Source organism: Chlorocebus sabaeus, chromosome 21, assembly GCF_047675955.1.
Source record: "Chlorocebus sabaeus isolate Y175 chromosome 21, mChlSab1.0.hap1, whole genome shotgun sequence".
In the NCBI taxonomy this organism is placed as follows: Eukaryota; Metazoa; Chordata; class Mammalia; order Primates; family Cercopithecidae; genus Chlorocebus; species Chlorocebus sabaeus.
The window spans coordinates 58,257,648-58,282,498 of NC_132924.1; the positions used below are offsets into that span (position 1 = coordinate 58,257,648).

At 34.8% G+C, this 24,851-nt stretch overlaps 1 protein-coding gene across 15 annotated transcripts in view; it reads left to right on the plus strand.

The window, feature by feature from the left end:
- Nucleotides 1–22,653, plus strand: part of SGCE (sarcoglycan epsilon) — a 71,383-nt gene extending 48,730 nt beyond the window's left edge. For 5 of the 15 annotated variants that reach the window (XM_007982130.3, XM_007982127.3, XM_007982133.3 and 2 more), the window contains 6 exons: nucleotides 4,367–4,529; nucleotides 7,050–7,261; nucleotides 8,187–8,213; nucleotides 8,942–9,130; nucleotides 19,187–19,230; nucleotides 22,363–22,653. In XM_007982130.3, the coding sequence (XP_007980321.1) occupies nucleotides 4,367–4,529; nucleotides 7,050–7,261; nucleotides 8,187–8,213; nucleotides 8,942–9,130; nucleotides 19,187–19,230; nucleotides 22,363–22,379 (652 nt within the window). In that variant the 3' untranslated portion in view covers nucleotides 22,380–22,653. Of the gene's footprint in view, nucleotides 1–4,366; nucleotides 4,530–7,049; nucleotides 7,262–8,186; nucleotides 8,214–8,941; nucleotides 9,131–19,186; nucleotides 19,231–20,099; nucleotides 20,135–22,362 lie in introns of all 15 variants that reach the window. The other 10 variants (XM_007982124.3, XM_007982132.3, XM_007982128.3 and 7 more) reach the window with 3 other exon arrangements.
- The last annotated feature ends 2,198 nt before the right edge of the window (nucleotides 22,654–24,851 follow it).

The following is a 24,851-nucleotide window of genomic DNA, read 5'->3' on the forward strand; positions in this document are numbered from 1 at the left end:
TTTAGCATATTAATCTTACTATCAGCTGTATCAGCTCTTGCCTCATGTATTTTGATGCTTTCTGTTTTGGAAGGTTATTACTGATTCCTGCACCCTTGCTGTAATCACTTACTAGTTTTAGGAGTTTTTAATCAATTCTTTTGAATCATATCATCTGCAAAGATAGTATTTGATCTTTTCAAATCTGTATACTTTTTATTATCTTTTTATCTTTTATTACATTAGTTAGGACTTCCAGTATGATGTTAAAAAACAGTGATGAGAGGCAACATTCTTAACTTTTTCCTGATGCTAGTTGGAAAACTTCAAGTTTCTCATCATTTAGAGTAATGTTAGCTGTAGGTGTCAAATTGAGGAAATCCCTCTCTATTCCTAATTTACTAAGAATTTTTTTTTTTTTTTTTCACAAATTGCCATTGGATTTTGTCAAATGCATTTCCTGCATCTGTTGATGATGTCATGTGATTTTTCTTCTTTAGCCTGTTGATGTGATATTAACTGATTTTTGGATGTTGAACTAGCCTTGCATAACTGGGGAAAGTCCCAATTGATCATTGTGTATAATTCCTTTTATACGTTGTTGAATCTGATTTGCTAATATTTTGTTGAGGATTTTTGCACCTGTGTTTATGAGAGATGCTGGTATGGTGTGTAGTTTCTTTTCATGTAATGTTGTTTTCTGGTTTTGGTATTAAGGTAATTTTGGTTTCACCGAATGAGATAGGAAGTATTCTTTTGGCTTTTGTCTTCTGAGAAATATTGTAGAGAGTTGGCATAATTTCTCCTTTAAATGTCTGGTAGAATTCAACAATGAACCCATCTGTACCTGATGCTTCCTTTTTTAGAAGATTATTAATTATTGATTCAATTTCTTTACTACATATAGGCCCTGTGCAGATTATCTGATTTTTATTATTATTTTTTTCTTCTGCTTACTTTGGATTTGACTTGTTCTTCTTTTTCTAGTTTCCTGAGGGGGAGGTTTCAATTATTGATTTTAGATCTTTCTTCTTTTCTAATGTATGCATTCAATGCTATGAATTTCCTTCTAAGTATTACTTTTGCTGAATTGTAAACATTTTGATAAGTTATGGTTTCATTTTCATTTAATTCAGAATATTTTCAGGTTTCATCCAAGATTTCTCCGTTAATCCATGCTATTTTTGAAGGATGTTGCTTAGTCTCCTAGTAGTTTGGGATTTTTCAGTTATCTTTTGATATTGAGTTCCAGTTTAATTCTACTGTGGTCAGACAGCAGACAGTATATGATTTCCATTCTTTTAAATTTGTTAATTTTTTATAGTCTGGAATGTTGTTAAATGTTTCATGTGAACTTAAGAAGAATGTGTATTCTGCTATTTTTGGATGAAGTAGTCTCTAAGTGTCTATTAAAACCTGTCGACTAATGATGATACTCAGTTTCACTATGTCTTTACCAATTTTCTGCCTGCTGGTTGTGTCCATTTCTGATAGAGAGATGTTGAAATGTCCAACTATAATAGTAGATTCATCTGTTTCTCTTTGCACTTCTATCAGCTCTTGCCTCATGTATTTTGATGCACTGTTATTAGGCACATACACATTAAGGAGTGATTTATGTTCTTAAAGAATTGACCTCTTTATCATTATGTAATGCCTTTCTTTGTCTCTGATACGTTTCCTTGCTATGAGTTTGGCTGTGTCTGAAATTAATATAGCTCCTCCTGCTTTTTAGAGTTATTGTTAGCATAGTGTATCTTTCTCCACCCATTTACTTTTAATGTATATGTGTCTTCATATTTAAAGTAGGTATTTTTTGTAAACAGAGTATAGTTGGATCTTGTTTTTCAATCCACTCTGACAGTCTCTGTCTTTTCATTGGGGTATTTAGATTTAGACCATGGATGATTAAAGTGATTATTGAGGCAAGCCATGGCAGCTCATGCCTGTAATCCCAGCACTTTGGGAGGCAGAGGCAGGCAGATCACCTGAGGTCAGGAGTTCGAGACCAGCCTAGCCAACATGGTAAAAAACCTGTCTCTACCGAAAATACAAAAATTAGCTGGGTGTGGTGGTGGGCACCTGTAGTCCCAGCTACTTGGGAGGCCGAGGCAGGAGAATCGCTTGAACCCAGGAGGCGGAAGTTGCAGTGAGCCGAGATCTGCACTCCAGCCTGGGTGACAGGGCGAGACTCTGCCTCAAAAATAAAATAACAAAATAAAATAAAATAAAATAAAATAACCATATTTGTTACTGCTTTCTGTTTGTTGCCTTTGTTTTTTGTTTCTATTTTTGTCTTTCACTCTTTTCCCACTTTTTATAGTTTTCATTGAGCAATTTTTATGATTGTTTTCTCTCTTCTTTTAACCTATCAGTTGTATTTTTTAAACTTTCTTTCAGTGATTGTCTTAGAGTTTGCAATATACATATAAAACCAATCCAAGTTCACTTTCAAATAACACTATAATACTTCCTAGGTATTGCAGGTATCTTATGATAACAAAATAATCCCTGTCTTTCCCTCATCTCTCTTGTATCATTGCTGTCATTTATTTTGCTTATATATGTGTATATAAAAACATATAGATATATACATTTATGGATACACGGGTGAATAAATTGTAGATATTATTTTAAACAAGTCATCTGTTAGATCAATTAAGAAAAATAAAAGGTTTTATCTTCACTTATTCCTTCTCTGATGCTCTACTTTTCTTTATGTAGATCTCGGTTTCTGACCTATATCTTTTTCCATCTCTCAAAAGAAGTTATTTTAACATTTCTTGCAAAGCAGTTTCACTTTATTCATTAGAGCCCTCTGCATATTAGTCATGGTTGTTTTAAATTTGTGGTCTGATAATTTCAACATCTCTGCCATCTCTGTCTGGTTTGATGCTTGTTCAGTCTTTTCAAACTCTGTTTTTTTGCTGTATAGTATGTTTTATAATTTTTTTCTTGATAGCCAGACTAATGTATGGAGTAAAAGGAATTTGACTATAAGTAGACCTTTAGTAATATGGTGGTCAGGTGTTGTGGGAGGGGAAGAATTCTGTAATCCTATGATTCGTTCTCAATCTTTTAATGAGCCTATGCCTCAGGACCATGAATTTCACATATGCTTCTCATCCGCCTTTTTAGGTAGGACAGGATATGTGGATATCCAGTTTTTCCAGCACCATTAGTTATAACAACTATTCTTTCCTTTTTGAATTGTCTAGGTACCTGTGATAATAAACAGTTTATTAAATATGAGAGTTTATTTCTGTATTCTTAGTTCTATTCCGTTGATCTGTATGTCTGTCCCTATGCCCGTACCAGATGACTTGCTTACTGTAGCTCTGAGTAAGTTTTCAAATTGGGAATTGTGAGTTTTCCAAATTTGTTTTTCCTTATCAAAATGTGTGTGTGTGTGGGGGGGGGGGGCTATTCTGGGTGCTGTGAACTTCCTTAGGAATTTTAGGATCAGTTAGTCAACTTCTGCAAAGAAGGTAGCTGGAATTTTGATGGTTTTATTTCATTTTACATTGTCATCTTTTTCTTAGCACTGTCATTATGAAAAGGAATGGTATTTACTTGGATTATTTTCCTGGTTTTCTCTTTTCTTTTGAAAGGCCAATGAGATTCCTATCTTCTCAAGCTGATCCAAGATTATTTAAATATTGTTGTCACTATTTTCTGTTGTGAAATCTTTTCAGTCAATTAAGTAGAGGTCTTTCCCCATAACTCCCCTACACTAACAAAATAGATTTTGTTTGCCTCTTTGTGTTTACCAAACAATAATTTTACTCTTATATTAATGTCTTAGATAAAAGATTGCAAGGCCTTCTGATGAGAGACCAAGCATATAGGGGTTTGTGTAGTAGAAAAACTGACTGAACTGGTAGGTAAAAGAGCGATGTCTACCCAAAGCTCCATACTTCCAGGGATGTAATTTAAGAGTTTTATTATAAGAAAATTAAGTGAAATGTACTACTTAGTTATTTATTATTGTAGTAGTGGGGTTATTTTCTAACTAATTTACCTTAAGGATAATTTTTTAATGTAAGTAGTCTACTAAATATAGTAATTACTAAATATAGTAATCAGAATATGATGCATGTTTATACTGAATGAAAATAAATGGGATGAAATAAAGCTTTTAGAAATTAACATAGAATGGAGAGAGTATCTGGTATACCAAAGTGCTCAGTAAATATTGGCTGAATAAAGGAATGAATGAAAGGAAGCCCCTACATGAATCATTGTTTTTAAAGCCTAGGCCCCTACCTCAGGGAGGAGTCTAGTTAATCTCTCAATTCAAAAGGCTAAATCCTGCTTTCAAGGTAGATTGTTTTTTAGTGTTTTCAATTTTCTTAAAGGATAACCTGAGAGTTTCACATTTTTACAGCGTTTATGTCATGGTTGGTGCAGATGTCCCCTTTTCTTCTTGTTTACGAGAAGTTGAAAATCCACAGAATCAACTGCGATGTAGTCAAGAAATGGAGCCTGTAATAACATGTGATAAAAAATTTCGTACTCAATTTTACATTGACTGGTGCAAAATTTCATTGGTAAGTTTTTATTTTGTTTTTGCAAGTTTAATTAAAACTGATGTGACTGGAGTTAACATTTGACTAAAACCTGAATTGCTTTTAGGAATAAATCCTGGGTTTACTTGAACTGCAGTTGACTTCCCTTCAGATTAAGGATCTGGAAAGCTCATTGACAGTGCATCCATTTAGGAAAGAATATATCCACTTTTGTACTTATTCTGTCCTTGATTAGTTGCTGGGGCTGGATTAGCTTGGCAGGTGGTCCAAATGAACCCCCTGGACATCCATATAGCTGCTAATGAGCACAGATAATGGAGTTAGTATGATATGTGCAGAACGATTCTTCTTAAATATTCTGCCACTAACCCACTTTGGAAGGAGAGGATGGAGTACAATCATAAATCTGAAAATAAAGCAATATTGTGCTATGATTTAATGTTTTGAAAACTCAAATTATAGGGAAAGTCCAAGAAACAAGAGACAATTTCGAGTGAAGTTAGAATCTTACCCATAATTCATAAACATAATATTTCTTTCCACATCACATTTGAATTTGCATGTTAACAGATTTAGGAAAATGTAAGGTTTCAAATATATGTAAGATGTGTAATATTTTATATATGTTTGTATATTTTATATTATGTCTGTATATAATATTTTGATCCTGTTATCTGAAAAGTAGAAGGGTTGTTTTAATTCTTTGTTTTTTCTTTTTACTTTTCATATTAATGTATCCAACTGATGTTTTAATTCTTTAGTGACCTTTTAGATTTAACTTCTTTCAACTCTTTATGATTGGTGGTGAGTGAATTAGATCTAAGTTTAAAGCTGACATTTGAACAAAGTTACTGACACATAAACACAACTATCACTTCATGTCTTAGAGAGCTAGCTGCATCCTGGAGAACCTATTACTCACACTGCAACACTTAGCACTCCTTGTGGCCTTTTGCCTTGAACTCTTCTTCTCATGCCTCTTGTCTCATGGCCTTTAGAAAAATGGCCTTCTTTGCTTTCCTAAATGAAGTAAAATTATTGTTATAGGCAAATATGCTCAATATTTCAATCATGGTGCTAATGATACAGGGGTACAGGAGACTGAGCACCTGCAACCATAACTTAGATTCCTCTCCCAGCATCATCAGTGGACAGCAGACCCTAACAATGCCATGTTACTTGTGGTTGTTCTGGAAAATGAGTTTAAGACTATTACCCAATCTCTAAAAGTTAAAAAATGATATATACCTTGAAGATTTTTGTTTATCTGTTAAGGCTTTATAAGTGGAAAGGTTGGGAATTTTTACTTTTTATTTTACGTGTATCTATTTTTATGCCACATCTTGCCACAAAAGATTTCAGAAGGTTAAACAAGAGTCATACAATAAACATAATAAATAAAATATAAAAGAAGTGGAAAATCAGGACCTAAATTTCACCCCCCCCAAAATAAGCATAAGGCTGTGTTGGACAACAAGCCGCCTAATGTGTAGGACAAAAAAAATGAAATTCATATTTAGTTCTCATTCTTAAAAAGGAGGCACATTGATTCCTTGGCAGAAAACAAGTTTTCACTAACACTATATTATTAACAAAATTTTTCTTATTTTTTTTTAATTATACTTTAAGTTCTAGGTACATGTGCACAACGTGCAGGTTTGTTACATATGTATACATGTGCCATGTTGGTGTGCTACACCCATTAACTCCTCAGCACCCATCAACTCGTCATTTTACATTTTGGGAGAAGATACTGAATAATGCTACAACTAATGGTCCCCAGCATTTTATTTTAGTAGCAAATGTAGTAGCAAATTTCACATGGCTACATTTTTAGTGTCCTTCAATAAAAACCTTAGCATAATTAAATGCAACTCAGTGAAAGCAGCACAGTTAATGTGGAGGTAAATTAACATAGTGCAACTGTTGTAGTTTTTTTTTTTTTTTGATACTGGGATAGAATTAAGTAAGACTGGGATAGGTTCCATATTCCCTAGACTATCTTCCATAAAAGTTACTTCTGTCAGCTGGAAGGCAGAAAGATCAAGGACAACACGTTTGGAAATTGTCCCTCTTTCCGCCCCCTCCCCCTCACACTTTTCTCTGTCACTAACCTTAGAACAAATACGTGCATACCTGGTTTTCAGCCAGTTTTAGGTTTGGTAAAATCTGCACTTGAACTCTGCCACTAGGAAATAAGACATTTACATGGTAGTGTAAAGGACTGCTGCTTTAGAGGAAGGAAACTGAAAAAGAACAACTACACGCATAGGCACACACATGTTAAATATGTACACATGTAAATGTATATGTATATGTGTTTTAGGAAGAACATACAAAGTAGACCAAAGTAAAGCCTTTATTACTTTCATTCATTACATTCCCTGCCTCCAATAAATACTTGCAAATTCACGGTGATAAAGTAATTGGAAAAGATGGCTTTTTAGACAATTTGTCAAAGAATGTTTTAGTGTATCCAGATCTTAAAATCTCATGTTTGCAATGATTAATTTGTTGTGTAATTGTCTTCTTTTGTATCAGGTTGATAAAACAAAGCAAGTGTCCACCTATCAGGAAGTGATTCGTGGAGAGGGGATTTTACCTGATGGTGGGGAATACAAACCCCCTTCTGATTCTTTGAAAAGCAGAGACTATTACACGGATTTCCTAATTACACTGGCTGTGCCCTCGGCAGTAGCACTGGTCCTTTTTCTAATACTTGCTTATATCATGTGCTGCCGACGGGAAGGCGTGTGAGTACTTTAAAACTAATAAGAAAATTAGAGATCCTGCTAAGATAACAACATAGACGTTTCCATTAAAAGTGAAATTTCATTTTAGTTCATAAAACACTTTGTAAATGAATTGAAATTGTGTCCAAACTGCAATACTTTATTCCTTTAAAATGAATTAAAATAGTTTTGAGTCTAGTAAATCAAGTTAGGGGATACAATAACTTTATTCAAAAATTATTAAGGCTAGATGTAAATTCACGCTGGCAAAACAGTCCCAAGAATAATTGAGGCTAGATATTTTGGTTATACAAGCCATCTTGTATGAGCAGAGACTGCAGAATCTACTGACATAGTAATTGCACTTAAAAAAATTAATCATGTTAGTTTGACCAGAAGTGATGGTCAAAACTCTTGAAATCATTCTGCCGTCAAACAGGGTAACACAATCTAAATGTATAAAATATATTTTTAAAACCCAACGAAGGAGTAACTTAATGAAAATAAGGTATAATTTGAGTAACAACTCTTCACTTCATGAATAGTACTTTCAGGACATCTATGTCAATTAAAGTAATCTCCCAAGATTATCTGGAAGTCAGGGCAACAAAGGAAAGGATAAAAATTTAATAAAGCAGCAAGTAACAAATTCTTTCATTTTTACATGTAGCTTGATTTCATTATGTCATAGAGTTTATTTCAATCAAGGCCTTGATTCTTAATCTCCATTTTTTTTCATTTTTCTATGTGTTTCTCATCAGTATTCCATCGCTGTATGTGTACTCATCCAAGTAATGTCATAAACCTGGTGGCAAATGCTGCCTGGTTGCATTTAATAGTAACAATGTCAGCATTTCCACATCATGCAAGATCCCATGAGCATATAGTCTTAATGTTCCAAATATCAATGCTATTATTTAATTCATAAATTTTGTTTTGTTTCTAGGGAAAAGAGAAACATGCAAACACCAGAGTAAGTGTCTTCTTTCCTGTTATTTTCTTCATCATTTTTTCCCACCTCTCAGTTGTCCATCATGCTCCATACATGTGTGTCAAGCTTTTTTTCATTTGTCATCTTTCATGGTTTATTTCATAAATGTGAAAGCTGCTTTCTAAATAGAGATATTTAGGAGGGGTAGAAACTAAAACTAGAAAGGGTTTGAAAACTAAGATTACACAGATAAAAATTAAACCTAAAATATTTCAGATTCAGAATATTAACTTACCATTTATACTATGTGGTTTCCAATCTGCATTTCTATAAACCAGAGAACAGATGAAAAGACCTTTCATACAAGTTTTCCAGAATCTACAGTAATAACCTACCATAAAATGAAACTTCTGTGAGTATTTATAAATGCCCCACCAGAAGCAAAAATATAAAAGCTATGGAAGTTTTATCTTAATCATAGAAAATAAATAGAAAACTAGTTTGTTACTTAGGACAGTAATATTAATACAATGCTTCATAGCTTAGTTTAATAAAACACGTATTTTAAAATCAGTTTATAATTTTTAGTTTTGTTACATTAAAAGTATGTGAGATGTATGACTTTCTGAAATAGTTTATTGAATGTCCAAAGTGCAATAATGTCTTGTTATTTTTAAAGATAAAAATACTTCATAACTTTTTCAAATTGATGACCCATCAGGTTAATATATGATTTTAAATATATGTTGTTTTATTTCTTTTTGACCTAGCATCCAACTGGTTCATCATAGTGCTATTCAGAAATCTACCAAGGAGCTTCGAGACATGTCCAAGAATAGAGAGATAGCATGGCCCCTGTCAACGCTTCCTGTGTTCCACCCTGTGACTGGGGAAATCATACCTCCTTTACACACAGACAACTATGATAGCACAAACATGCCATTGATGCAAACGCAGCAGTAAGTGTCCACTTAGAGCCATAGTTATTAATATACATGTATATTTTTACTAATGTCTGTAAAGAACAGAGCTTTCTGTTGTTGTGTTGTGTTTGTTTGTTTATAACTGGAAGAGAAAATACCAAAAGGACATTAATTGTGTAAATCCCACCCCTACTGTCCTGACATATACAATACGGTTACTTTTAGGAAATGTGCTTTTTTTCCCCCACTAATCCAAACAAGACTACATATACCTTAATATTTAAGAAATTGACACTGATACTAAACTCAACATTACATGTTTGCTCAAAGATGAGTTAATTATAAAAAAAAGAACCATATCCTAAGCATTTCAAATTGACTATTTTTAGAGATGTTAGAATTATTTGGTTTCATAGACCTTTGTAATCTAAATTTTTGCCTCAGAATTAAGGGTGTTTGGGTTGTTTTTTATGATCTGCTTGTATGTCAGAGCAAGCAGTTCCAATTTGGGCTATAAACACCTATTTTATTAGTGCAAACCTTGTCTAGTGCTCTAGGGATCAGGGTTAGAAACCCTGGAAGGACTTTGTAAGCAGTAGGTAAGAGTGAGGGGTGAGGAAATTGTACAGTTGCATTTGGGAGACCATGCTATATAATGCTGTAATGCAGCATTATGCTGCATTCTATATTGCTGATACAATGTAGCCTAGTGGCCACATTTTTATGTAAGGGAATGGTGGGTAAAACTGTTATTTATAAGAACATGTCTCTTTTTTTTCTTTTTCCTTTTTTTTTTTTCTTTTTTTAAGATGGAGTTTTGCTCCTGTTGCCCAGGCTGGAGTGCAATGGCACGATATCGGCTCACTGCAACTTCCGCCTCCCAGGTTCAAGTGATTCTCCTGCCTCAGTCTCCCAAGTAGCTGGAATTATAGGCACCTGCCACCATGCCCAGCTAGTTTTTGTATTTTTAGTAGAGACAGGGTTTCACCATGTTGGCCAGGCTGGTCTTGAAATCCTGACCCAGGTGATCCGCCCACCTTGGCCTCCAAAGTACTGGGATTACAGGTGTGAGCCACCGTGCCTGGCCTTTTTTTCTTTTTAACCATATGTTAAAATGAGTTAAATTCAATTGCCCCAAGTACTAGAAGTCACAAAGTTGGCTTTTGAGGTCCTCCTCTTTTTCACTTTTATAGATGGAATGGCTATACAGAAAAATCTCTCTTACTCTCTCTGTCTCTCTCTTTCTTTCTCTCTCTCACACACACAGACATATACAAACCCCTTAGGATATAATATTAAAGTGAACACATTTACCTGGGAACTCTACTGGGTACATTTTTCCCATTGAGTGCTTATTTTGTAACCAGGTAGAATGCATGTGGTAATTTGAAGATTAAATAACAATTAATATGAGTAGTATAGACAGACTAGATAAGTTTATCCAGAATACTTTAGAAACCCAAAAGTATTATGAATATTTTTCTAAAGTTCTCTAACATCACTTAGGGTCATACAGACTAAGGTGCCTGTTTATGTGCATGTGTGTGTGAGAGAGAGTAAGTAATGGGTAGTGGGTAATTTAAGAAATGGGTGAAATTGCATATGTTTACAATTTTAAATTTTGGAAACATTAATACATCAGGGATAGAAATATTAAGGTCTACAAAATTTAGTTGTACTGAATGGAACAGATGGGTTTCTGTGCTCTCTGGTGGTCAGTAGCCCACCTATTATGGGTCATCATAAAATCCAGTTCACCAGGATTAGATACTGATGACAAAAATTGGTAAAATTTCAAGAATATTGTAATAATTCAGAATTTAACCACCTCTTATCCTGTTTTTAGATGAAAATTATGAAATGGTTTTGTCTTTCATTTTCAAAATGAAAAGAATTTGTACTTATTCTTTAAGGTTATTATTTCTGATATTGTTTACCCTAGTATGCCAGTGAAATGTTGACAGATATCCTTCAAAAATGGAATGGTCAAATACACTTGGAAAAAAGCAGTAGCAACATTGCAAAATTCTAACATGAAACATGAAATCCTGTAGCTAACCAAATTGTTTATGAATGATAAATTCAGTATACTTAGTATGAATGTGAAGATGAAATGCATGCCCTTTAAAGAAGGGTTAATTAATAAGTACAAGGCAGCATTATCCAAGCATATACCTGGTTATTGAGTACTGTAATGTAAAGGTTTTATTTCATTTTTTAAGCTACAACAGTCTTCAGTCCCTTGGTGTGTTGATATACTTTGTGAATCCATAGGAAAAGGTCAGAATAGGTAAATCTTCAAAGAACACAGTTTGAGAAATGCTTCTATTGATAATGTAACAATGCTGTCGAATTTTAGAGTAGAAAACTAGTTATAATGAGTAGGAGAACTTGAATATGTTTGTAAATCAGTAAAACTCTATTGATCGTGAAATTCAAGAGAGGAAAAAGGTTGTTGTCATTTTAAGATAACCCTTTCTAACCATATATATTGAAAATAAGAATAGCTCCTTAAAAAGTATTTTGATTCTCGGTGGTTAGAAGTTTGCAATGTTGCTACTAATATACAAGCAAAATAAAATTTTCTATCTAGTTTACACCAAATGCATCTTTCTGGTCCTTCCATAACCCCATCAAGACTGTCATTATGTTGATCAGATCTCTCTATTTGCAAATGCAATAGGCTATTATATTGAACTTGCAACAACTTAAAACCATACGTATTTTTAAGTCCAGAAAACCTTCACATTATTCAGATTTCTGCTAATGGAAAAGCTCCATTAACTAGCACTTCTATATAAATAGGGTACATAGATAATTGATGATGTTCACAATGATTATTCTGAGGCACTGCAGGATCATCAAGTGCGTCTGACTCATCAGAGGAAAATTAAATTACATTCGGTGTCGTTTCAGTGTTGAGTGTATATTATCTTTCTTTTATTCTTAGAAATGGATCATATGTGCACAGTCTCTATGGTAACTCCCTATAAGCCAGAATATGTGATTAACCTCATTTTCCAACCATGCCAGATAATAGGGAATTTATTGTATGGGGTTCATCATAGCTATCCTTTATGCAAATTCAACTTTTACTTTTTACCAGAAAAACAGCCATGTTTTAAAAGTTTTACTTCAGCACTGAGTAGACACACACAAATATTTTGGTCATTTGGATTGAACTGAATTCTCAAGATTAAAATGTGATATTATATTTGGGGAGGCATTACAGTACTCAATAACCAGGTGTATGCTTGGATAATGCTGCCTTGTCCTTATTAATTTACCCTTTCTAAAAGGGCATGCATTTCATCTTCACATTCATACTAAGTGTACTGAATTTATCATTCATAAACAGTTTAGCTAGCCAAAGGATTCTGTGTTTATTCTTCAGATTGATACCAGAAATATTCAGACATGGGTATGGCTAAAGGTTTATACTGGCTTCTAAGCAAGACTCAATAATATTCAAAGCTTTCTTTCAAAACTGCATAAAACTAGTTTGTTCCTTTAAACAAGTCAATTTACATCAGAGGTATAGAGAATTCACAATGTTATGTAATGAATGGCTGCCACCATTATCAATTACATGGTAATATTTTCTTTTTGGTAGAATGTTTCACAGAGCTCCAGACTGGCACCATAAATTAGCCAGTAAGAAAAAATGTTTAATCATTTGCAGATGATAAATTTGAGACACTGATAAGAGACAAAGTTAAATTAGGTCAGAACTGAGATTAGATTATTTACCTATCCTGACATCTAGGCAGGGATAGATAATGTTGGTCATTGACCTCGGAGAGATCTCTGATTCAGGTTATAAGCAAAATGAACAAAGAGGCAGTGGAAAGGGAAGCTGGAGCAGAACGTGGAGACATAGCACATGCCCAGAAATGAGGTGTTTCATTTTGTACTGTGTTTCTTTTGCTTTTCAAATTACAGAGACAATATAAATAGGCTGTTAAAACTATCACAGAGTCTAGAAATGTAAGGTCAATTTAATTTGATCTTGGCTAATGCATTTATTCTTTAATAAACTTTTTCTTTTGGAATGATTGTAGAGGTACAGGAAAGTTACAAAGATAATAGAGAGTTCCCACATACCCCTTAGTCAGTTTCTCCCATTGTTAACATCTTATAGTACCATGGTACATTTGTCACAACGAGGAACCCAGTATTAGTATGTTGCTGTTACCTAGACTTCAGACTTTTTTCAGATGTCATTAGTTTTTCCACTAATGTCCTTTCTCTGTTCTAGGATTCCATCTAGGACACCATATTCACTGTGTCTCCTTAAGTCTCCTCAGGTCTGGGCATTTTCTTAGACCTTTCTTGCATCCCATGACCTCGACAGTCATGAGGAGCTATAGCCAGGTATTGTGTAGTATGTCCCTCATGACTTCATATAGTAAATTCTTCTGCATCTGTACTTAGTTATCTTTGTAGCCTAGTGAATAAGTGTTGCCATTAATAGCAGGAATAATTTTTCCCCTATAGACATTCGTCTTATTTATTACAATTTATTTCTGGAAATCACATTGTAAAGTAACTCTTAAAAGTAAATTAACTTTGCCAAAGAATCATTGTTGTGATTGGGGTTATGTTTGTAACCAAAGACTTCACATCAAAAATCTATTACATATTTGACCGGTGTACCTCGATGATTGCCTTTTGTAAATATTTAAATGAAAAAAATTTAATTCCAAGTAATAAAATTTTAGGTCATCAAAGGAATGTCAAGAGACAGTCTAGCCTTGTTCCCAAACCACGTTGTGTCAGGATCACTGTAGAGCATTTATAGTACACATTCTGGGGCTCTGAGTATGGGAATTTGGAGTCTGGTGGGCATGTGTGTTATGGTAGAGCTCCTGCAGAGAGCTTCTCAACAAAGGTTGAGAATTCCTGGCTTAATAATCAAAGGACTTAAGTTTCAGGATTGGAAAATCCAGAGCTCTGGTATTTCTGGTCGGGCCCGTGAGTAAGAAAGGTTGTTATTCACATTCCTCTACATGGAGTTTTAAAAGGGGAACAGTTTTTCCTGATTTCCCCATGTGAAACTGAAAGAAAAGCAGTCCATGCACATTGTCTAGGAGGTTGGAGCTGTTTGGGAGTTTATACTTCTCAGCCTCTATACTCTTCCACACATCCCTAAACTGCCTGAGGAAAATAGTGTGGAGAGGTTGAGAGATGAGAGCTAATCAGAAAACAGTGCCTGGAACAGCTAAAATCCATTGAAAAAAATGTTATTTTGTAGTCTTATGCTTGGGGAAAGGGGCATTGACTGGAGGATCCCAAATATTTGATTTTCTAAAAAATAACTTATTATATTAAATTTGTAGTGAGGTATGCTGTCTTTTGGGGAAAGATCTCCTCTTCACTATTCTTTTCTTATGCCAACATCAATACCAATTGATTTTTTTGGAGTGGTAGGCATCTTCATGAGGCCCCTTAGGTAATGAATAATTGGGGATGGTACTCCACACATTTTTCAGGAAGATACTAATTTGCTACACAAAAATTTTCCTTATTCATTATTCTAAACATAATTCCTAATCCAGGATAATTGGGTCTCTCTCAAAACAGGAGATAGGTTGTACTTAATCTTTTGAAAATTAACAAGTATAAAAGTAGAATTAAGTCTTCTAATTAAAGACAGTATCTAATCATTTTAGCTTTTATTTAAATATTTTTCCATTTGTCCTGCTTTTGGTCACAGTGACAACTAACTTTATGGTAAAAGTCCATAAATAAAAATTAAGTTTTAATAAAAGTTAATATCAGTTGAAGACAATGTTTCAGGGGACTAAGATTATGGTATCCTATTGAGAAGTGTCAAGCAGCCAAGAATATTTCAGAGCCATTGATTTCCAAAAATACATAACTATTTCTTATTGTTAAATGATGCCACCATACTAACTGAAAAGTGAAATGTTTTGTATTTCACACAACTAATGTCATTTTCTTTCAACTCTGGCATGGATTCTGTGACTTTATGCAAATCATTTTGCTTTTTAGTCTGAAACAAGTAGCAATATAATAAGTTGATAATCCTCAACTTTACTCACTGAATTACTGTATAGGGTATCCAAGAATGTCAAATTACTTTAAAATGGTTGTACAAATAAGAAATAATTGTGTACTGCCCCAAATCACTTATTTATTAATTTGCAAGTTATTACTCTTGCATTCTTAAAGAATGAAGTTTGTGCAATGACTGATTTACACAATTTTCTATTTAAATGCATGAAATTAATGAAAACAAAATGAGAAAATAATTAATGCTAATAATTTAGAGTTACAGTTTTCTTAAATTTCTATGTAATACAGTTTATACATAATAACTTTTCACTTAGTCTAATAATCATTAAATTGTTTTATGACTTTATTAAGGTCCTTTCTTGGAAGGATTATAGGGCCTCTATTTGAAGTCGACACCCCCTCCTGTATAATTGCCTTTAGCAGCCTGCTCTCACCAGAGATGAGAATTCACCACTTTCTTCCTGCATTCTCTGCATCTTAACTAGCAGAGTTGGGATTGTAGGCATTTTTCCAGTATGCCTGAGGCAGTGCTGTTATGAAGTATGTCCCTTCAACTCTTAAATGGAATACACAATTTTAAATATGCCCATCATAGATGTATTCACACTTTAATACTTACAGGTTCGCATTAGTTACAAGTTTGGGAAGCCACAAAAACAGAGCTATGTGCACACATCTTGGAGACTCAAGGGTCTCCTTCAAAACAGGAGATAGGTGTACCCAATCAGGGGAAGTTGAATCTCAGAATTTTTTTGGTTGAGCACCTTTTTGCACACATAAGCACTTTTGATATAACTCATCTAAGTTTCCTTTGAAATTGCAAGGAGTGCATGTGCATTGTTCAAACACAACCACTTAGAACACACATTACGGATACTTTTCAGTCCCTAAATCAATGTAAGACATACAGTTGCTTTCTTATGCATCTTCTCCAAATTTCTTGCTAGTTTATGTGTGGCATTTTTCTCAACCAGCCATCTCTTTTCACCTAGCCCAGCCCATTGTGATTTAGAAAGTTTAGCAACGTAGCAAAAGAGGAAAAAACAGAGACTAGAGAAGAAACAACAAGGCATAGGTTGACTTTGATCTGTGGTTTTCAAGCTAAATTCCACAGAAAGGTCAGTTGGGAGGGCCAACAAGAGAAGTAGGGGGCATCCAACAACCTCATCCAAATGCTGATTTTGAATTTGGAGGATCCTTAATCTAGTGCTTTTGGAAAACATGTGTCTTTTTTTACTAACCACTACCTATGTTAGAACACCTACATTCTATACTTTCTTTATCCTGTTTGATTTTTGTATTTTGTCGAAATGTGTTGATTCAATCTGCTAACAGGCTAGGTAGAGCTACAGATGGTAAGGAATGAGGAAGTGCTTGTGTGTGGTGTGTGCCTATGTGTAGAGGGTGCACTGTATTCGTTCTGAGTGTAGAATAGACCCAGATCAGTTATACCTGAGTAGATAAAGTAAAACACATCCTCCCACCCTGTGCCAGATACCCATCTAATTGCATTTTGACTTCTGTAGTAAAGATGTTTGCCTTGCCATCTTTAAATGTAGAACTTATTCCCTCTTCGTAGTTTATAAATTGATCTTTCTACTTTTGTGATCAAAATCAATATAAATACATAGTGTGAAATTCTGAAAGAACAAACAAACTAAAAAAGAAATACTCCTCTAGCCTACACAAGGATAAGACTGATAAGTAACAATAAAAAAGAATATAATCATTGGGATGAATTATTAAGTAACTTCCTCAAATTGTGTTAGAGTTTATTATTTCCTTAGTAATATCTTTAAAGTGGAACTGAAACATTGAAAAAAAATCGCTCAAAGGTATTAACTATAGATTAAGAGTTTAAACAGTATTTAACTAGCACGTACTGTTTTCCACTTTAGATGGTTGTATTTGGAACATAATATTTGCCTGGCTGAAATAATATCAATGGTTTTCAAACTGTTTCTTACAGATTTCTTAGAATTGCTGCAGGGGCCAGCATGAGGGACAAAGAAAACAAAGCAGACAGGATTCCTAACTCCCTTGTTTCAACCCAGGCAACCTCACATTTATCTCTTTTGTACATCATAGTTCTGCTTAGGGTTTCAATTAAGAGAAATCCCAGTGCTAAAGAGAAAACAAAAAACTTTGAAAATTCCCAGCATGGATCAAACTTTATTACAAAGGACTGACTCTTAGAGTTTCTTCCATACAGAACCTAAATTGTACATTTTCATAAACTAATTTTAATATCAAAATGTGAAACTAAATCTGTAAGTTAATAAATGTGTATACTTTATAATGCTTACTGCTGAGGATACTAAACAAAATATGATAGTTCTTACTGTTAATATACTTTAGGACAATTAAATATTATGTACAGAGAATACAATGACAATCAGCATGTGAATGAAAGCATGCTAAATGGTAACCTAATTGTGGGTTGCTTAGAGAGTAAGGATGCATAGGGAGGTGGTTCTTGAGATTTTTTAAATTAAAAATAATACATTAAAAATTTTAATAACATTTCTTATGGGAATTTTTAAATTATAAGAGTAATACCTGTATGCTGTAACAAGTTCTGAGTTGAGTTTGCAAGGACAAATGGGAGCTGATTGGGTACAGGACATGGTAGTAGCCATGGTGGTTGGTTGTCGGCTTCAAGCAGACATGGGGCACTCTATGTAGGAGCGAGATATATTGTGGCTTTCCAGGACACATTAAGAAATCTGAAATTTAATCTGCAGATAGATACAAGGAAATACTTAAATGTGTGTTATTTAAATGACATAATAGATTTGTGTCTTAGAACACTGGTCCCCAACTTTTGGCACCAGGAACTGGTTTCATATCAGACCAGGTGTGGGGGATGGTTTGGGGTGATCCAAGTGCATTGCATTTATTATGCACTTTATTTCTATTATTATTACATTGTAATATATAATGAAATATTATATAACTCACCATAATGTAGAATCAGTGGGAGTCCTGAGCTTGTTTTCCTGCAACTAGACAGGTACCATCAGAGGGTAATGGGGAACAGTGACAGATCATCAGGCATTAGATTCTCATAAGGAGTGCACAACCTAGATCCCTCGCATACACAGTTCACAATAGGGTTCACGCTCCTATGACAGTCTACTACTGCCACTGATCTGACAGGAGGCAGAGCCCAGGTGGTAATGCGAGTGATGGGGAGCAGCTGTAAATACAGATGAGACTTCGCTGGCTCACTTGCCACTCACCTCCTGCTGTGGAGCCCAGTTCCATGGCCCAGGGGTTGGGGACCCCTGTCTTAGAAGAGCATTCTGACAGCAATGTGCAGAGTGGATTATAAGGGGACAAGAATGTAAATGAGGAAACAAGTCAACCCCCTTACAAGGATCCAAGTGAGAAATGATGATGGCTTCAACCAAGTTAGCAATGGAGATGGGGAAGAATGGTGCAGATCCAAATAAGACAAAAAGAAATGTCAGAAGTCCCTAAGTGGTTGGATGTGGAGACTGAAGGAGAGGGAAGGAACAAGGATGACTTCTGCATTCTGCCAATGCATCTGGATGCATGCCTGACATGAAGATAAAAGAGCACAGATGTTTGGGATAGTGAATGAAGGTGGTTATATATGTTGTTCCATGAAAATATGTGAGCATGTATATATCTTCTAGGCCTGGATCTGAAAGTGTACAGGTTAAGAGCACAAGCCACTGTGTTCACATCTTAGCTACCATGTCCTAGCTATGTAGCCTTGGATCTCCAAGGCTATTTCTTCACCCATAAAATGGGAAAAACATTAACACCTACCTCTTAGGGTTGTTGTGAGGTACTTTAGAGTATAGCCCACAGTAAAAATTTCATGCATGTTATCAAATATTGTTAATTTTTATCTTCCTCAGACCTCAGTTTCCTCATCTGTAAGCTCATGAAAGGGGAGGGGAATTGTGCTGGATTACATGACTGGGGTCAGTTACCAATAAAGTTTTTCATTCTAGTATGTCTGCTGTCTATTTACAAGTGTGTAAACAAACAGTTTTACTCAAAAATGTTCATCATTTCTAGGAACTTGCCACATCAGACTCAGATTCCCCAACAGCAGACTACAGGTGAGTGCTAAGAATAATAAATTGATGTTTATGAATGAATCTACAGATTAAAAGATAATTATGGCACTATATAATTTATGAAGCTTTAGCTTCACCAAATAAGGCAAAACACTTGTGTCATTCCTTAATCAGACTTAAAACCTCAGAATAATGGCTTAGATTATTACATAGATTGGCATCAGAATGATAAACACAGGGTAAATGATCTTAGAGCAAAAGCATCCATGGAGGTCCTGTCTAATTAAGGAAGACTGAATAAAACCCTTTCCTTCAGTGAAGCTCTCTATTCTTCCCCTTGGTATGAAAGATTCTTAGCTTGGATGCATCTAGGATTTGTCTCAGTAAGTGAGCAGCTTGAAACTGACTCTTACAAAAGGAAACCATTGTGACAAATCACTGAGGCTTCAGGGGGATAAATGAGAAATGGCTGGCCTCGTTTTAAAGCCGCTTTAAAAAGCTGTTATAACATGACCAGTGACAACAAGATGGCAGACAATTCTCCTTGGACTATTCTATTTCCCTAAGACTTGCTTTCTTTATTTCTTTCAAGTGTCCCTAAAAATTTTCCACAGCCAATTATTTCATTCATCTCTATACTGAGTAGATAACTTATTCATGATTGTCTTCTAATTAGTGGTTGATTCCTAGTTCTAATTGCCAGGCAACCATTAATGCCTTTGTAGCTCTTTTGGAAAAGCAAGAGAAGTTTTAAAAATGTAAGTTGGGTGTGGAATTCTGAGTATGAATGGTGGCATTGTGGTAAGGAAACTGTTAAGTAAATCTCTTAAAAACTTCAGGCACATACAGAAATGTATTGGATGTTTTCATTCAGAAATTATCTTCTCTATTACTGCTTTCGTGAATTTAAGGAGATTTTCGTTTGACAACTTTTCAAAGATTTGAGGCAAGTATAATGAAATTGTTCATCAGATTTTAATTACAAGATAATGTTTATCAGAATTTTCCATACAATTTTGATTACTTGTTTTAATTAAATGCTAACATGTTTCAACAAGACTGTTCAATATATTGATGTGTTGGTGCTACTTTGTAAGCATTCAAGAGATTGATGAAGGAACAAACTTTGTTATAAAAATGAGTAACCTAAAGAGAGAAAAAAGATAAATGAATCCCTACTACCACTAATTTCATGGTTACTTTTTTAAAGAGGAAAATTTCTAAAAGAATACTTCTACGATAGAAATGATAGAACTTCTTTGTTATTAACCTTGTAGCTTCCATCTCTCCTACGATGTCTATCTTCTGATTCTTAATTATTTCAGGCAGGGAGTGAGTAGGAAGGAGGCAATTTCTAGAAAAACAGTAAATATTTATTTTGAGTATTTAAAAATCCAGATTTTACTTACCCACTAGGAGAATTAGGAAACTTGAGTAGATGATATTAGAGCAATTTGTTTAGTAGTCACATAGATATTTTACCAAGTGCTCTTGTTAACTTGCTACATTTTAGTAATACAGAGCATTTCCAAATACAAGGACAATTTATGCCTAAACAAATATAAGAGCCAAAGAGTTTTCCTAGGGGATTTTAAGGTTGTTTAACCCAATTTATAAAATTATTTTTCTGAAACAGATTTTAGGGAGCAGGTATTTTGCTTGAGTCAAGAAAGTTTTGTTCTCCTTTTTAGTTAACACTAGAGCCTATTACCTTGTTTTCTTACATTTTTCTGCAATTTGGATCATACTATTGACTAAAGTACACTATCTCCTCTTGGTTGTTTTGTTGTTATTGTTGTTTTTTCAGTGAGTCCCCAAATATCTTAAGTGCCAAAGGGAGAGAGATCACCCTAGCATTTTTTAAATAATTATGAAAGATTGGTGTGTTTGTGCCTCTGGTACATTTAAAGCTAAATGGAGGCCAGGTGCGGTGGCCCACGCCTGTAATCCCAGCACTTTGGGAGTCCAAGGCAGGTGATCACCTGAGGTCAGGAGTTTGAGACCAGCCTGGCCGACATGACGAAGCCCCGTCACTACTAAAAAAATACAAAAATTAGCTGGGCATGGTGGCATACACCTGTAATGCCAGCTATTTGGGAGGCTGAGGCAGAAAAATCACTTGAACCCAGGAGGTGGAGGTTGCAGTGAGCGGGATCGCACCATTGTACTCTAGCCTGGGCTAGAGTCAGACTCTGGATTTAAAAAAACAAACAAACAAAAACCTAAATGGAGGCATGCTTCCTAGAGAGAAGGGCTAATGGGCAGTTTACGTTCCTTATTTCCATTCTGTTCATTTAAATGAAAAACGTTATTTCTCAGTTTCTAAATTATTCTATCTGCAAATGCATGGATTCAGTGCTGTTTATATATTTTTTTGAGTACAGCAGCTTTTCTTTTACCCTGATTATCCTAATACTGCAAAGAGGCAGCTACATTTATGCGATTGTCATGAAACAGTAACTGGAGTTTTCCAAGTACCATAGAACATTATGCGCGTGTCAGTTTTCTTTATGAAGGTAATTTAGGCACAAGAGTTTGCATCTTGGATATCAAGTAATTTTATTTGTAGCTACCTATATGGAATTTATCAGGGGAAAGTATATCTTGAAGTTTTTTTTTTTTTTTTTTTTTTTTTTTCATTTAGTTACTTGTTTTCTTTTAAATTCCCATCAAAGCTTTAAGAAATGAACTAGCTGCTGGTGTTGTACTCCTGGACTTGAGCACTAGCCGGGATAATAGAGCAGTTAAAAGCTGACAATCGCACTAACTTTTGGACTAGGCCCAAACCATTAGGTTTTATGCCCCTTCAGGTTTTCTCATTTTCTCTGCCCTACCAGCCCACGTTATTTTTTTAAAAGCCACGATTAAAAGGTACAGTTATATATCCTGCAATCAACCTCATTCTTTTTGTTTATTGTGGGAGGAATTTTCAGACTGTTCCTTTTGGGAAATACAAAATATTATAGCCTTGGTCCAAGAAGGAGAAGACTAATTTAGAATTTTTTCTTTCACTTTGTTTTTTAAAAAAACGAAATACAGAGAAATGATGCAATGTAATTATTTTACATTGTATTAAGAAGATGGAAACTTTCTCCTTGCCATAATTTGCTTTGCTCAAAATCTAAAAGTATACATGCCCTAACTCCTGCCCATATTCATTCTTACACATTGCAGGTAAATGGTATCCCTGAAGAAAGAAAACTGACTGAAGCAATGAATTTATAATCAAACAATATGGCAGTTATATCACATTTCTTTTCTCTTCCAATAATGCATGAGCTTTTCTGGCATATGTTGTGCATGTTGGCAGTATTAAGTGTATCACCAAATAATACAACATAACTTTCATTTTACTAATGTATTTTTTTTGTACTTAAAGCATTTTTGACAATTTGTAAAACATTGATGACTTTATATTTGTTACAATAAAAGTTGATCTTTAAAATAAACATTAATGAAGCCTAATGACTGGTGAAATTTACTTCAATAAAGTATTTGCTTCCTATTTAGTAGAAATCTTTTAATTGCTAGAAACAGGTTTATGTGTTCATTCTCATTCCACAAGACTTTATTTAATGCTTCCTATAAATATACAAAATGCCTGTGCCTCAGTGTTCCAGTTGAGCAACCCATTTAAATAATACTTTAACTCTTGTGGCCTGTAAATCCTGTTGTTTTATATACCACTTGGAGTGTTTTCGAATAAACCTAGTTTTATGGATTGTGAAACTGATGACACCCAATTCATGCAGGGCAGCCCAGGTTGCATACTTACCTGACTTCATAATCAGATATTTGTTTTTTGTTTTTTTTTTTCTTTAGCTACACCTACTGGAATGGGAGGATATTTGGATCTAGAAGCAAGACAGGAGCTGTTACACAAAAAGAGAATAGTTACTGCTAATGTGACATCAGTTAGCTCCAAATCCCCAGAGTACTTTACATAACTCCTTTATGTTCAAGTCTCTATAGCTTTGGTCAGTTTCATGCATCTTGGATACTATTGGATCAGTGTGGCTATCATGTCACCTGGCAGGGCAGCTTTCCTTGCAGACTGTACTAGCTGGAAACCTCTTAATCTACTCTGGGAAATTTTTTGTGTCACCTATTAGGTGGCCAGAGGTCACAAAAATTCCAAAATCCAGAAAGATTCCCTGTTAATGTTAGGTACCGTAACTTGTTTTCCACTTAGGGAGAATACTCTGTCACATCATTGACATTAGAACCTCCCTCTTCTTTCTAGGACAGAGGATGTAGGTTCTCTTATTTCTTAAAGATGTATCTCTTACTCTAATTTCTTCTTAAGTTAACTAGGGCATTGCCACTTGCTGTTCTACAGGAGTAATCAGCTTGAGGTTGTACATGTATTGCAACAGTCACAGCCTAGGAGGAATGCAGTGTTGTCAAGGCTCCAGAGGACCAGATTTTGGCACAGAACGCAGAGTAAACAAACTGTTGCTATTGCCAGGTGAAATCAAATTGCTCCTAATAGTCCAAGTGAGCAGGAACAAAGTAATGCACGATCGACATATCATGGACTACATATCAGAAATCAGGAACTTTATTCATCTATTCTAGTAAAGAAGCCATTTGGAGATTGCAAAGTGCAGTTGGAGTTAGAATTGGTTTTTACACTGACCATATTGAGATATTGAATGGGGACAGAAATCACTGGCCAGCATCTTACAAATATTTAATAATAGCTTTAATCACTGCAGTTCCCCGTGAAAAAGTGATCTTGCTTCTGACTTAATATTTTGGTGGGGAAAAGAGTACAAATAATTTCCCCTTGGTTGATGCTACCCTAATAGTCCTTAAGGACTATTAAGGGTTTTTGTGTTTTGTTTTGTTTTCGAAATGAGGATTCTGCCACATGCTGAGGATTTCTATCCCAACTATCCTAGTGGGCAAAAGACTATATGGTAAGTTTTGGGTCCTGATGGTAAACTTAAAACACCTTTTCAGTTAGCCAGCATAATCCCTTGCCCTAAAATACCGACTAGAGTGGTTCGCTACATTTTCAGGAATCCAAGTAAACTCAGATTTAGATTTCAAATATCCCCTAAAAGTTAGTGACTTTTCCACCCTCCAAGGTATATTTACCCATATACATGACAGCCTCTCTTTGAGGAAGGTCTAGGTTCAATTTCCACATGGTGTGTACCTGAGGTTACAAGATTTGCCATCATTTCACAGGTTCCATGTCTATAAACTGGTTCTTTAGAATTGACTAAGGGACCATGATTCTTTTGAACACTGACTTTAGTAAGGCCTTCTCCCACCAAACTTGTGTGTTTATTTCTATCCCCCTTCAGCACTTACTTGGAGGCTACATCAGTAATGGTACTGGGCAGTAAGGAATTGTTGATCTTTAGACAACAAGTGCCAATGGCAGTAATAAAACTGAAAGCCCCTAAACATTTATTTAGGTCAAAATATGCATTAAAAATTCACATCTGTAAGTCTACACTGATGACAGAAAAGAGCACTAAGTAAAGCTATTAAGGCTAAATTTGAGGCTAAGAGAATACTCAGAAAAAATTAAATAGAAAATAACATCAAGGTCAGTGCCTCCAAGTACATACATAGCAAATGGGTGAGGTGAGTGACCCTTGGGATCAATGGTCCAAGATCTGAGCTATTCTCACGTCTTGACCATACCA